Consider the following 15,530-nt stretch of genomic DNA (forward strand, 5'->3'; position numbering starts at 1 on the left):
TCTCTCTCTCTCTCAGTCTAGCCTGTCATGCTGGACACACAGCTGTCTCAGGGCACCTGCACTAAAGGCTGTACAAGGAAGGCGCTGAACGCCAACTTTAGAGGCCGGAGTGCCTGGATCTAAAACTGCCATGTCCTCCACTATGTCTTGTGACCTTCAGCAGTTGGCACCTACCCTTAGCCTCAAACTCCTCTGTAGAACAAGATGATAATGCATACTCTGCACAGCTGCAAGGAGGGTTAAAGGAGAGGCTGAGGGAGGGGTCTAGCATGTGGAGGCCTCTGTGCAACTGTTTTAAGCACCTGAAGTCCATGCGAGGCCTTTAGCGCATGCCCTGCTTTTTGTTTCTTTAGAACCTTGAATAACTCCTGGTTTCATGTAGAAACAAATTAGTGAACCAAGTCAGTCAGTAACTGCACATCACAAAGTTCTGGCCTGCTCTGCAGCACTGGGGAGGGAAGAGGATGGCATAGGTTCTGGTGCCTGTAGAATGTGTCCTGAGCACATAGTAGGGTTGGCCCTGGGCTCAGTCCTTCTCAGAAAGTCATTTGCAGAGCAGCCAGTAGTTCTCAGGCTCAGATATAGACATCTAGCTTTTCCGGATTCTGCCCCCCATCCACAAAAGTCTGTGATTGAATCCTTCCCTCCTTAGGTCTGGGGGTTCTACCTTGGGGAAAGGTATGCCTCTGCCCTTTCACGCAGAACAGCTGTCATTCCCCACCCCCCAAAGAAAGAAACCACAGCTGGCCCTCTGCGGCTTTTGGCAGCAGGTGTTTCCCCTCAGCTTCCCTTCTGGCGCCCTGGTTCCTGTTCTCACATCCCTGCACCAGCGCCCCTCTGTTGCCCATCTCCTCCTTCCCGGAAGCTAGCATTTGGGGGTTGGTCTTGGGTTTGGCGAACGCACTACCCGAGCTGCCCGCTGTCTGGGAACCTCAGGCAGGGCTCTCCCCGCAGACTCCGCCAGGCTCTGGGCTCCGAGGCTAGGGAGAAAGAGACGCCGGGAGAAGCCTGGCCTGGAGGCCTTGAGGGTGGGGTCGGGTATCGACCAAAGCAGTTGCAACTGGGAGCAGGAAAAGGGACCCAGAGTAACAGCCGCCTGCACGGCGCCTCCCGCAGTTGAGGACCTGGGAGAACTTTGGCTGAAGGGTGGGGACGAAGAGGCGAGCCCGGGAAGGCGGGGCCCGAGGCAAGTCTGGGAGGCCGGCCCTGCCCTTCGGCCGGCCCCGCCTCCCCGGGGAAGGGCCACGTTGCCGGCGCCCAGGCCGGGCCTCAGCGCGCGGCAGGGAGGGCCGGCCAGGCGGAAGGCTCCTGTAGCCGCGGGAGCGCCAGGGACGCGCCGGGGCACCAGGCTCGCTCCCCGCTTCTGGCTCAAGTTCGGAGCCGGAAAGTTGGGAGGACCCGGTGAGTCGGGACCCGGAAACGCTGGCATCCGTCACCGCGGGGGCTTGTCCCTGAGAGGGGATGAAGGTCCAACTAGGAGAGGCCCCGCGGGAGTGGAGAGGGCGCTCCAGGACTCGGGTTCCGTCTTAAGCAGCTGCCCCTTTCCGAGCCCTTCGTATCCCCCTAGAGCCCCGGGGCCCGTGAGCCCCAGCCAGAGGGGCCTGGCCAGGGTCCCGGCTGCCGCCCTGTAACGCGCCGGGAAGTCGTGCTCTGCTTTCCGCTTTGGGAATCCCCGGCCTCCAGATGTTGGAGGGAGGGCGGGCTGCGCGGGGAGGGCAGGCGGTTGTGAAACTCGGCCGCAGGGCGTCCGTGGGTGCGGGCCGGAGGAAGTAGGGTCGCTGGAGAGGGTTCGGGGAGCCGGAATGAGAGGTAGCTTTTCCCCAAACCCCACTCCAGAGTCCTTTCCACAAGTTACTAGGAATGTAGAAATATGTAAATTACCAAGAAAACTTTTTTCCTACCTGTTTGCTAACGTGTGTGGAGTAGGGGGGCCCTGAGACGTGCAAGGGCCTCATCTTGTAAACCCTGGAGCACAGGGTCTGTGGTCGGCTGGTTTGTGTTTCACGGAAGCGTGAACCCCGAGGGCGAAGCTCCGCCTTGGTTAACCCTTGCCCTGTGGCCTGTTTAATTAGTCTGCTTTAAAACATTACTTCCTGAGATGTCCAGTTTTGGTTTTGGTCGTTTATAATACTTTCCAGAACATGTAGCCTTTAATCTTAGATGCTCCCATCCTCTGGGATCTGCCTCCCGCCATGAATCACTGCTGCCTGACCCATTCCTGGAGACCATTGAGCTCCCCTGAATCTCCGCCTCTGCGTCCTTTTTCTTACCGTTAAGAAAGCATTGTAGTATGACCGCAGTGTCATATGTGACTGGTTAAATTCATTTCCTGTTTGGGACATTGGGGAAATTGTTCATCTCTGACCTCTTCATCGTCAGAGGTGATGATCAACCCAATCAGCCCTCTCTCTGTTCAGGTGAGGGACCCCAGGCACAAAGTGGGTCAAGTGACTTGCCCCAAGGTTGCCTGGTTCACTGCTGCTGGATTCAGTTGCTTTTGCTGTGCTAGCATCATACTTCCCCCTGGCCTTTTCTTTTCCAGGATGAATAGCCTGCGCCCCTTCCCTCCTGGGTCTTATTCTCTAAATCCCTGAATTATTTAGTGTGTCTTCTCTGACACCCTTTCAGTTTTTCCATCCTTCTGAAATTATGGAGCCTGGTACATGATACAGGAGTCTAGCGGAGGTCTATAATAAAGAAGAAAGTAATTCAGTTAGGTCTCTATTATCTGTGCCTGTTCTTTGTGGATATTTTCGGCGGTGCTTTTTAATACACTAAGCAAGGCAGATATGTAGAAGGGAAAGTCTGTCAATATTCCTTCAACTCCCATACTTTTTGAAAGCTAAATATCACTTCTCCATTATTGCTCATGATGGGAAGTTGACTGTCTTGGTGTTCTGTTGCTGTTTAAGAAACATTTTTGCCAGAGAGAGAGGACTGCCTGGAGAATACCATGGAATCAGAGTCTTAGAAAGAGTTCTCACAGCTCCTGGCCTTTGAATGAAGAAACAGAGACTCATAGGGGTTGGAGGGACTGGTCCAGAGCTTCCTGGGTTTTGGCTGAGGGCTCCCACCATGGTGCAAGTGTCTTCGTACTTGATGTTGTGGACCATCTGTGTGCTACTTCCCTAAAGGAGTTGTGAAAACTCTGGCAAATCAACACCAGTTTTAAATCTATGCCTTGCAGACAAATGTCATTAATAACAGAACATCAGGGACAGGGTTATGGACTGTTGATCTGTTTTAGAAAAGGAAGATGCAGCAGATTGTATTTTCCCCAAATGAGCACACCTATAAATATCCCATTCCACATCTTGTCTCAGTTGGTCATTGTCGTCCTCCCACCCAGTGGTGGGGTTTACAGTTCTTTCCCCTCGAGTGAGGGCAGGGACTTGTGATTCTCCTGACTTGTGAGCAAGGCAGAAATGATCCGAGGCTGGATCGTGAAAAGGCTACAGCTTCACCTGGCTTGCTCTCTTTCTGGGGACACTCACCTTTGGAACCCAGTCATCATGTTCAGAGGAAGCCCAGGCCACATATAGTGGAAGTGTTCCAGCCAGCCTTACAATACTACTGATTTGGTCTTGATTCTCCTTGATTTAGTTAATAATGCAAGCAGTCCTCTGTCTAACCACTTGAATTTCATACATGTGCCAGGCACTATGATGGGCTTCGAGGTCATAGAGCCTTTCTCCTAGGGAGTAAGGTACAGCCAGGTAAGGCACGGCCACAGATTCTGTTATAGTGTGGAGGGGGAAGACGAGGTGTGGAGAGAAGGTGGTGGGAGTGTAGTTGTGGGAAGGCCTGACTCTGCCTGGGATTACAGAAAGACTCACCTGAACTGGCTTCAAAGGGTATGTGAGTGCTGTGGATAATGTTTCAGGATGAGGGACCAGCCAGAGGAGAGACACAGCAGTATACAAGTGTACTCGTGGGGGAAATAAGTAGCCTGCTGAGGCCAGAGTATGGGGTTCACGGGGTAGAGGTTAAAGATGAGGCTGGAAAGGGATGTTTCAGTCAGTCTGTTGTGGAAAGCTCCATGTGTCATAATAATGAGTTTGAGTTTTATTCAGTGGGCAGTGCAGCCTCACAGTTTTTAAGATAGGTTAATGTTGTGGCCAAGTGTGCATTTAAGAAGGATGCTCTGTCGCTATGAGGAAGGTTGCTTAGAGAGAAGTAAGATTAGTGATAGGTAGGCCAGCTGAGAGGTTCCATCAATAGTTTAGGCTTAAAACAATATTTTATAATAAAGGAAAAGAGGTAGGTTAAAGGGTTAGAGGGCTCAAAATGGGATGATGGCAGTGAATGAATAACTGTCTCTTCCATTTTCATAATACTGAAATTCTTGGGGCTGGATGTTTCAGAATTTAGGATTTTTTTAGATTTTAAAAAGGTCGTCTGGTGCATTTATGATGTAGTGTAAGGTCTGGAGCAACACCCCATAATCCACCATAATGATTTCTGTAGCCAAATGTATGAATAATCACATTAAGTGGGATAAATAAAGACCGTAAATAGCCTCACATTAGATTAGATCAGATTTCACCAAAAGAGATTGTCAAATTTTACTGCCGAAGGAGTGTAGATAGCTTCTATTTTACAGAGCTTTTTGGACTTGGGAATTATACTTAAGGGGTTGTGGGTGTATGATATCCACACGGAAGCCAGTTTTTAGGTCACAGGCAAATTCCTTGAACGTTGAGGGTCCCAGCCCAGCAGCTTGGCACACTGGAGGAGCTGGTCTGTCCTCAGGTAACTTGTAGCCAAGAGAGTTGACAGATCTTGAGCAAGAGGTGCTGTTGCTGATGGTTGTGAAGGGGAAGTGAAACTCATATAATCCTAAGACATCAGGGAAGGTGTCCTGGCAGATGGCATGAATCAGAGCATACCAGGTGGAGAAGACAGAGAAGAGCAGATCAGGCATACAGGCACATGTAAAGGCCCTGGGATGGGCTTCCTGGAGGGAAGCTAGTAGAGTAGAGCAAAGAGTCAGCAGAGAGGAAACAGACAAGTGACTGGCCAGTGTTTATGTTGTCATGTGCCAGCCACTGTTCTAAATACTTAGTGTGGATTATCTCACCCAGTCCTCAGTGCATCCCAATGAGGTGTTCTATTAGGGTTTCCATGTAAGAGGTGAGAAAATTGAGTCTCAGAGATGTGAAGAAACCCGGGGTGATGGCAAGCATTGCCCCAGGCTGTCTGGCTTGCCACTGTTACTCCAGTACCCTCTTGATGGTGGGACTCAGTGCAGTGCTTCTTGGAGGAGTATGTGGCCTCTCCTGGCCAAAAGGCTGGCCTTCTGGGCATGTTTGTCCCTCAGGGCACAGGCAGCTACTGGAGAGCACATGTGACCCTGACTGTGCGTACAATACTGACTTCCTTACAGCAGAGGCTCTTGCTGTAGAGAACACATGGGTGAGCAGTGGGAAACATCACGGGACCCGGAGGAGCCCATGTAGAGAAGCCTTGGGGCCTGGGAATAGGCAGGTTGTGTTCTTTTTTGGCAAGAAGAACAAGTTCTGTTTGCAGAACAGAGAGAAGTGTCATGGGTAGGAGAACAAGGGTTAAGATGGAGGTCTGTCTGGCGTGGGGTGGCTGTTTCTTGTGGACCACCCAGCCACTCTCATGGTTCCAGAGTTGCTAAGAATCCAGTCTGCTGAGGGGCCTTCAGAAGGTTGCTTTGATCTGCATGGCTTAGAAGTGTGGAGGGTAGGTCTTCCAGGGTACTGGGTATGGGCCACCTCGTTCCAATATCTGGAGGAGACGATATGGTCCCTCGGGTTTTGCCAGCAGTGTAAGGTGGTACATTGACAAACAATTCTGCTCCTCCAGCCAGCGCTCTGGCTAATGGAGTCTCTCTTGTCTTTCCCCCAGCCCTTTACCTGAAGACTTTCCTGCCCAGTCAGTCAGGAGGCAGGAAGTTGGGGTATCCTGGCCAGAAAATTGGAAGGAAAGTTCCAGCATTGGCCACAACCTCAGGGGGAGTGAGGAAGAAACTAAAAATCTGTGTCTATCTCCTAGGAAACCCTGATTGGTACACAACTGCTGATAAAATGGAAAGTAAATGACACAGGAAAACGGAAATGGACTTGAGGTTTCTGAGAAGACTGGTGCTGCAGAGTTGTGGGGTGGATGGTTTCCGAGAGGATAACAGGTGGTGGTGGTGCTGCTGGCAGGCACTGGGGGAGTCTCCCCAGGAGGCTCCTTAGAGGCCTTTCAGGATCAGCCCCCGTGATACCGCATCTGCCTGCCTGAGAACCCAGGAGCTCACAGATAGCATCTGGGACCAAGGTTTTGGCTAAGATTAGAAAACTAGATTGTGAGGCAGATGGCAACTGGCAGAGTACCTGGCACAGGAGGGCACATACCTGAAGGTTTGGGGTGTGAAGGGGCAAGACCAGAGGCTGGAAGGCCAGGGAGAGTCACGTGGTCATAAATGGCAGCTGTTCAGGAATTGGAGAGTGTCATAAATCCTTTTAAGTACTGGGGTCTGGCAGCAGGGAGGGGTCTGGGACCATGCTTTTTTCTTGTTGAGTGTGTGTCCCAGAGTCTGGTAGACAGCAGGTGTGAGATGCATGTCATTGAGTGATTGAAGAATTCAATGCAGGACAAAGGGATTGTCCCATTGCCCTTACCAATTTGCCAGCTAGGGCCATGTTGATGGATGAAGCTAGTCAGAACTGTGGGCCATTCCCCATATTTGATTTTAAAGAAACTTCATTTAGAAATTTCAAACTTACAAAAAATTTGCAAAAATCAAAATGGTATAAGGACACATATATTCCCTTTACTCAGATTCACCCATTGTTAACATTTTGCTCCATTTGCTCTCTCTCCAAGTAGAAACACAGTATTTTTGTTCTGAACCACTTGAGAGGCTGCATCTATCATGGCCTCTACCACTAATTTCTTCGGTGTCTTTTACCTAAGAATTGGGGTCTTCTTTTAAATAACCATAGTGTGGCTATCAATCAGGCTTCAGTGATCCTTTAAACTACTATCTATATTCCAGTTTTGTCATTTGATCCAATAATGTCTTTAAAAAAAACAAACAGTTTTATCGAAGTATAATTGACATACAGCAAACTTCACATATTTAAAATGGACAATGTGATAAGTTTGGACATATGTACACACCCATGAAGCTATTGCCATATATCCGCCCGCTCAAAGTTTTCAGGTGCCCCTTTGTTATAACTCACCGTCCTCATCCCTAGGTAACCACTAATCTGCTTTCTGCCACTATAGATTACTTCGTATTTTCTAGAGATTTATATTACTTTGTATTTTCTGGAATCATAGTGTTTGTGCTTTCTTTTGGTCTTCCACATCTTGCATAATTACTTGAGATTCATCCACCTGTTGTGTATATCAGCAGTTTCTTCCTTTCTATTGCTGAATGTTATTCCGTTCTGTGGATAAATCACAATTTGTTTATCCAATTCCCTGTTGATGGACCTTTGGTTTGTTTCCAGTTTTGAGTGATTATGAATACAGCTGCTATGAACATTCCATGTAGGTTTTTGCATGGCATAGGCTTTCATTTCCCTTGGGTATATATCTAGGAGTAGACCTGCCATGTCTTATGGTAACTCTGTTTAGCATTTCGACAAACTGCAAAGGTGCCGTAAGGGACATTAGTTCCCTACCTCACACCATATACAAAAATTAACTCAAAATGAATCATAAACCTAAATGGAAAACCTAAAATTATAAAATTAAAAAAGAAAACAGAAAAATCTTTGCGACTTTGGGTAAGGGAAAGATTTTTGAGATATGATGCCAAAAGTATGGTCCATAAAAGAAAAGCCCTTGATAATTAGACGTCATCACAATTAGGCACGTTTGTTCCTCATTGGACACTGTTAAGAGACTGGAAGGACAGTTTTTGCATTTTTGTCTGATGGTTAAGAAATGTTACCTAAATACAGTTTTAATTTACATTTTAATTATGAGTGAAGTAGAATATCTTTTCATATGTCTAAGGACCATTTTAGTCATTTCTGTGAATTGCCCTTGTCTTTTTAAATTTTTATTTAAATTATATTAGTTTCAGATGTTGCTCTTGTCTTTTAGACATGGACTTTTGGGCTTTTTCCTCTCAGTTTTTTAAAAGTTCTTTGTCTACTAGAGTACTGGCTCTTTGTGAAGTATGTTTGCAAATATTCTCTGCCAGTTTGTCATTAGTCTTTTTACTTGGCTTATGGTGTTTTTAGCCACGCAAAAGCACTTTATTATTGCATCAGGATTTTGAATCCTATTTAGAAAGGCTTTTCCTATAGGTTATAGAGGAATTGACTCATGTTTTCTTCTGTACTTGTATAGTTTTCTTATGTTTAGATCTCTGGTCCACTTGGAAGTTATTCTTGTGTACAGACCTAATTTAATCTATTTTTTCCAAGTAGCTGTATAGTTGTTATAACACTATTAGTAAGATCATATTTTTGCCCCAGGATTTCTAAATATCACCTTTATCATACATTAGATTTCTGTTTGTAGTTGGGTCTTATTCTAGAGTTTAAATTCTATTCCATTGGATCATGTTTATTTATATACTGTCACCACATAGTTTTAATTATAGAGGCTTTGTAACGTACAGTGTTTTAATATCTGGTAAGGCTAGTCCCTCCTCTCAGCTTGTTTTCATTTTTTTCTCAGATTTTCTTGCATGTTTATTTTTTCATGTGAACTTTAGTGTCAGTTTATCCTAAAAAAGTCTTTTTATTGAGATTTTTGACGATGCTGAGTTGTCCTGAACATCTTAAGTCTTCTTTGTGTCTTTCAGGAATTACTCTCTTGTTCATATAAGTTTTGAATATTTCTTGTTTATTCCTAAATAGTTTATCATTTCATGGCTTCTGAAAATAATATTTTCTCATCCATTATTTCTTCTAATGAGTTATTATTTATGGATTTGAAGGCTATTGATTTTTGCATGGTAATTTTTATATCCTGCTCCCTTGCTCAGTTATTTGGTTGGGCTGGTTCTATCATTGATTCTTTTAGTTTTCTAGGCATATTCTCACAGCATCAGCAAATAGTTTGCTTCTTTTCCACGTCTTCTGCCTTCAGTCATGTTCTGTGTTCAGTGCACTGACTGATCTACCCAACAGAGTGTTAATAGCAGGTAGATCTTGGCCCTGACTTCTTGGGAGGGAAATGCCTCTGGTGCTTCCTTAGTGGTGGAGGTACTTGCTTTCCCCTGAGATATGACATTTGTGTAAATCAGTAACCTTTGGGCAATTTGATTTGAGGAGTGGGAGGCAGATGGGCTCACCCTCTTTCTCTTCCAGGGACGTCATGCTCCTTCCCCTTCGAACACATGCTGCTTTTCTGAGGACTCGGAACTCACTTTGGAGTGGGGAGCATGTTGTCCTGGCTCTATTCTCCCACTCAGATGGCTGCCCAGGTTAGGGGACCAGCTGCCCCTTTCCAAGACAGCCTCCCAGACCTCCCTTCTAGCTCTTTTACCTGTTCCTAGAATCCCACCCTCTCTTCCTTCACCCCGGGGCCCCATTCCGCTGTAATGATGGCTGCTTTTTTCTGTCCTCCCCTCAGGTGCATGACTGCTCTCTGATCCCAGAGCCCAGAGGACACATCCCTAGAACTGTGGGGAGTGAGCCTGGGAAGCCAGGGCAGCTTGGGGCCCCCTCGTGCCTCCCCCGCGGGGGCCAGGATGCTGAAGAAGCAGTCCGCAGGGCTTGTGCTGTGGGGCGCCATCCTTTTTGTGGCCTGGAACATCCTGCTGCTCCTCTTCTTCTGGTCGCGCTCGGGGCCCGGCCGGCTGCCTTCAGACAGCGCCCTGGATGACGACCCTGCAGGGCTTACCCGCGAGGTGATGCGCCTGGCCCAGGACGCCGAGGTGGAGCTGGAGCGGCAGCGCAGGCTTTTGGAGCAAATCAAGAAGCACCGTGTGAGGTGGGGCCGAGGGCGGAGGGTGCCCACTGCGGTCCCGCCCGTGCCTCCACGTGGGCCAGCGACTTCGCCGCCAGCCGTGATCCCCATCCTGGTCATCGCCTGCGACCGCAGCACTGTCCGGCGCTGCCTGGACAAGCTGCTGCACTATCGGCCATCGGCTGACCGCTTCCCCATCATCGTCAGCCAGGACTGCGGGCACGAAGAGACGGCTCAGGTCATCGCCTCCTACGGCCCCGCAGTCACGCACATCCGCCAGCCCGACCTGAGCGCCATTGCCGTGCCGCCGGACCACCGCAAGTTCCAGGGCTACTACCGCATCGCGCGCCACTACCGCTGGGCGCTGGGCCAGGTCTTCCACAGGTTCAAATTCCCCGCTGCCGTGGTGGTGGAGGACGACCTGGAAGTGGCCCCAGACTTCTTCGAGTATTTCCAGGCCACGTACCCGCTGCTGAGGGCGGACCCCTCCCTCTGGTGTGTGTCAGCCTGGAATGACAACGGCAAGGAGCAGATGGTGGACTCGAGCAGGCCCGAGCTGCTCTACCGCACCGACTTCTTCCCTGGCCTGGGCTGGCTGCTGTTGGCCGAGCTGTGGGCCGAGCTGGAGCCCAAGTGGCCCAAAGCCTTCTGGGACGACTGGATGCGGCGGCCCGAGCAGCGGCAGGGCCGGGCCTGCCTACGGCCCGAGATCTCCAGAACGATGACCTTCGGCCGCAAGGGCGTGAGCCACGGGCAGTTCTTTGACCAGCACCTCAAGTTCATCAAGCTGAACCAGCACTTCGTGCCCTTCACCCAGCTGGACCTGTCCTACCTGCAGCGGGAGGCCTACGACCGGGACTTCCTTGCACGAGTCTACGGTGCGCCCCTGCTGCAGGTGGAGAAAGTGAGGACCAGTGAGCGGAATGACCTGGGGGAGGTGCGGGTGCAGTACACGGGCAGGGACAGCTTCAAAGCCTTTGCCAAGGCCCTGGGAGTCATGGACGACCTCAAGTCGGGAGTCCCCAGGGCCGGCTACAGGGGCATCGTCAGCTTTCTGTTTCGCGGCCGCCGCGTCCACCTGGCGCCCCCGCAGACTTGGGACGGCTATGATCCTAGCTGGAATTAGCTGCGCCTGCCTGCCCCTCCTGGGTCCCCTCCTTGCCGTGTCATGGGCTGAGAGGACTGCGGGTCTTGGGCTGCATTGTCCTCTGTTTTCCTTTGGGGTCCATTTATCTTTTTTCTTTTTCTTTAATTTTTTCTTTTTTTTTTTTCTGAGTGGCATTCGAGTGCACAGAAGATAAGATGATTATTCTCCCATTCTCAAGGGAGTCGAATCAGGGGAACCTTTCTGGGGTATGTTGGGGTGTTAAGCAGAAAACCACTGTGTGGTAGGGAGAAACTTGGGCTTGTTGGAGCCACAAACGTCCACGTGCCAGGTTTTCTCCTGGGGCATCTTAGGAGAGGTGGGCAGCTTTAGCTCTTCCCTAGGCCTCGCTTCCCTGTCCTGGCTCTTCCAGCTGGGGTGCAAGCCCTCCTCCTGTATTTGTCCTCCTTCCCCACTTTCCCCATTTGGAGGGGAAGCTGGGTTATGTGAGAAGGGAACGTATTTGTGGCCAAAATGAGACTAACCAAAGGGGTTTTATCGTCAGGGTCTGGGTGGAGCTGTTATGTTGTCAGGGTTAGGCCCCCTGCCTTGTTTCTCCCACTTCTCATCCCTGACTTCCTTATAGATCTCCTTTCCCTGTAACCTAGCAAATCATGACTCTAAGGTGAAAAGTAGAAGGGGAAAAGCAAGACTTCTCCTCAGCTCATCCCTGGCAATGGGATGAAAGGGAGGGGGTCTTGGTGTGCTGGGGCACCCCTCCCTCATTCCTTCCTCAAAGAAACAGATTCCGACCCTGATCTCGTCCTATCTAAAAGCTGATCCCTTCTCTGTCACGCTAGGAGGGCTCTGTGTTGGCTAGGTGGAAGAGAGCTTGGCTCCTTCTGTCCATTTTTTCCCAGGCTTTGGTGCACAGGTTCCTTCCTCTCTGAGACCTTGGCTTCTGGGGCCCCCTCAGTTGTGAGGTAGAGCAGCCAGGACAGGATGGCCCCGGCTGTCCTCCCTCTCCCCTAAACACCTCCATATCTGCTCAGATTAGGATGCAGATGGTGGGTTGGAGAGCAATGTGTGTGTTTTCATTTCTTGCCTGACCTCAGTTAATGGAAGAAAACTGAAGCTACAGAATTATTTTCAAAAATAAAAGGCTGAATTATCTGAAAAACATTGTGGTGTGTATGTGTCCTGGAAAGGGAGGAGGAGGTGGAAAAGGAGACAGTGGAGAAAGAAAGGAAAAGAGGAGGGAGAGGACTAAAGGTAGAAGCAAGAGGAAGAGGATCAGTTGGAGGAAGGAAAGCAGATGACCAGAAGGAGAGAGTGGAGAGGGGTAGCTGAAGAGGGGCCTGGTGTGAAATAAAGCCTGGGCTTGAAGGTGGACAAGGTTCAAGACTACACTCCCCTACTGCCAATCTTCTCTGGAAGTGGGCTGCAGGCCTCAGTGGGCTTGGGTTTGCTGTGAGCCCAGAGAACCATCATCAGTCCCTCTGGAAATGAACTGCATGGGGCGCCCTCTGCTGGCTCGGGCAGCACTTCTGGGCACCTTCCAGGACCAGCTCTAGAATGCTGAGCTGATACCCAGGTATGCTGTGGCAGTGGCACTTGGCATCATAACCAGGACCTCAGTGAGAATGTCATTTACACTCCCACTCAGAATACACACAGACTGGCAAACGTTTCCTGAAACTACCCATATAATGTGTAATGCATCCTGAGAGTTTCTATTTGCCACCAATTTTTTTTTTTAATGCTGCTCATGACCTACCACCTTGATTTCAAGTGGGTTTGAAAACCCCAGGCTAGTCGATTTTGTTGACAGAAACCATTCCGGAACTTCCCACCAGGTGGGTCAGCTGTCAAAGGGGCTGGGATCACCTGGTCACTGAGGGAGCAGCTCTGGCCTCTTCCTGGGATCAAGAATTCCCACTGCGCTAAGGGAACCAGCCTCACAGTCATTTTAGTTTTTTAGAGTTTTGTGGAGCTAGTTTTGTCTTCCTACTTGCTCCTAGGTGAATTATTTAACCTTACTTTGGGGTAGGGAGATGGTTCATCATCCATGATTTGTGGATAGGAAAAGAGGCCCAGTGAGGCACTGGGTCCCACCTGACACCACTGGGCCAGCAGTAGTCTGGCTGCCAGACTCCTTGGTCTTAGCAGGTCTAAGTTGATTTAACAGTTGCTCACCAAGTACATTCTGGGTGCTCCACAATTAATATTAACTCATGTCCTCAAAGCAATTGTGGGTAGTAAGTGTTACTCCTATTTTACAGGTGAGGACACGGACACAGTGGTTCCCTTGCCCAAGGTGACACACCTGGTTGGGTTGGAGCAGGGATCCGAATGGAACTCATGCTGTTGACCATGACCTAATGCTGGGCTGCCCCTTTCTAACCTCCGCTGCCTTCAAAGGCTGCCCCCTCAGCCTTCCTCAGTCTCCAGTCGCCCCTTCCTCAGGCCCCAAGTTGTGGGTGGGGCTAGTCTAGGTGAAGGGCAGGTGGTCTGTGGGGTGGGGGCTGGGGGCACCCCCCAGAGAGCTGGCAGAGAAGGAACCACTCCTAGAAGACACCTATTTTTTCAAGTTCCTCCTGGAGGAGGAGCCCTTTCAGGGGTCTCTGTGCCCTGTCTCCCTTCCTTTTGACGTGGATCCTGGAGAGGCCACACTCATCATATCAAAGCATCCTCAGGTGTGGGTCCTATGTTCATGGCTGCAGCCCCTGAAAAACCACAAGCTTCCCGTGGCAGTAAAGCAAGTGGCAATACCAAATGGAAAGGTGCTGTGGCATTAAATGCTGCAGACTTCTGTTAACCTTGAGTTCGAAGATTTAAAGACAGTTCCAAAGAGCTTACCCAGCTCATCCAGCTCCCAGGCCAGGAGGCCCCTGGCGGAAATGCCACTCACTAGCTGGCACAGCTTGCACAAGTGGCAAGTCCCCACAGGTAGAGGGTCCATGTGGTATGTGGGATCTCAGCTGCCGACAGGAGACCTAGCAGGGCCCTGCTCTGTTTGTAGACCCAGCAGCAGCTTGGGCCAGCCTAGCACTCCTTTGCCTTGCCCTTGGCCTCTGCCCAGACCCACGGTCCTTCCTCCTCCATTTCCTGCCATTATCCTCTTGCTCTTGTTTCCTGAAAACCGCTGTTCCCATCTTCCTTCTACTCACGAGTCTCTTGGCCTTTGCCCTTCTCTCAGCATGGTCATTCTAGTGAGAGCTCATTTGTGGGGTGAGTCACCCCAGGTGTGGACTAATTTATTGGGTGAAGTCTCAGACCAGGCCCCCTTGAGCCTTCAGTACTATGTTTCATACTTCTTTCCACCGAAAACGTACTTCCTATTTTTCATATACATTTTGCTTTCTCATTATTTTCGAGTGGCTTTGTAAAAGCAATAGCTGTTTTACAAATTACTTTTGGTAAGGAATCTTACACAGCAGTTTGTATTTTTAAAAGGCCATTTTTTTTCTTTAGTTTCTGTAGGCAATGTTTTAGGTGTTTACATTTCAAAGACATGATAGGATTTACAATTTTCAGAGAGAGACTGTAAATTTTTTGCATTTATATCTATATAAATGCGATAGAAGATTTAACATAATTTATTTGACAATGCTTCCCATGTAATTTAACATACTAACTAAGCCTAATTAGTTTAATTTCCCCCTTTGATAGTTTCTTTGAGGTGTTTCAGGAATCCTTCTGACAAACTCGAAAGATTTAAAAAATCTTGAAGGTCAAGAAAAAGACTAATTTTTGAATCTTGAGAAACCTGTCAAACATATCAAGAGTTTAAAAACATTTGCTCAAATAAAATTATAGGTCATTGAGGAACAAAAGTTAATCATTTAATTATGATGACAGTGAAAGACTGTAGGCAAATATAGAAATTTAAATAGTTGTAAGAAAAATTTAGCTCTTTTAATAGGAAGAAGACTCCGTATACTTAAGCAGTTAAAGACCTGATGATAAAGAGCACAGGAAATCATTTAAATAAAACATAAAATCTTTGTTTTCCCTTGTAATTTCTTATTAAGAGCATACCAATAGCAAAGGAAATTTTATCCTTTTAGAAGAAAAAAAAAGCTTTAGCTTTACATAAGAATATCATTGATATTAAAGCTTAATTAAAAAAATAACAATTTAACTTTAGCTAGCTTAATTATAAGAAGTAAAATTCTCTCTCCATTCTGAAATAACCAGGACAAAATTATTTTTATTTTCTATAATGAAAATATATCTCATATTTGTATACCATCTTTTATTTAAAACATATCAATTCCTTTCACATTATTTATAATTTTTAATCCTCAGAAATCTTAATTTTAGTGACAACCAAAAGTAAGCAATCAGCATTCTTTAGGTTGGCAAATTTATGAATACATTTTATAACCTCTAGAACTGTAAGTTCTTTGGCAAATATATTTTCCTGTTGAAAAACTCTATAACAGATATCATGAATTTTTTGTAAGCCCAAATAAAGTAAAAATGTTATATTAAATGTTGGTAACTTTAAAGACATGTCTGTTTTAATTAAATGTAAAACTTAAATTAG

At 47.9% G+C, this 15,530-nt stretch overlaps 1 protein-coding gene across 3 annotated transcripts in view; it reads left to right on the forward strand.

The window, feature by feature from the left end:
• The window catches only part of MGAT1 (alpha-1,3-mannosyl-glycoprotein 2-beta-N-acetylglucosaminyltransferase), a 17,235-nt gene extending 5,077 nt beyond the window's left edge, over window positions 1-12,158 (forward strand). For 2 of the 3 annotated variants that reach the window (XM_039880214.1, XM_039880213.1), the window contains one exon: window positions 9,559-12,158. In XM_039880214.1, coding sequence (XP_039736148.1) covers window positions 9,677-11,020 — 1,344 coding nt within the window. In that variant the 5' untranslated portion in view covers window positions 9,559-9,676 and the 3' untranslated portion in view covers window positions 11,021-12,158. Of the gene's footprint in view, window positions 1-1,243; window positions 1,402-9,558 lie in introns of those variants that run through there. The other variant, XM_039880212.1, reaches the window with a different exon arrangement.
• The last annotated feature ends 3,372 nt before the right edge of the window (window positions 12,159-15,530 follow it).

Source organism: Pteropus medius, unplaced genomic scaffold (genome assembly GCF_902729225.1).
Source record: "Pteropus medius unplaced genomic scaffold, Ma_sr-lr_union100, whole genome shotgun sequence".
Lineage (NCBI taxonomy): Eukaryota > Metazoa > Chordata > Mammalia > Chiroptera > Pteropodidae > Pteropus > Pteropus medius.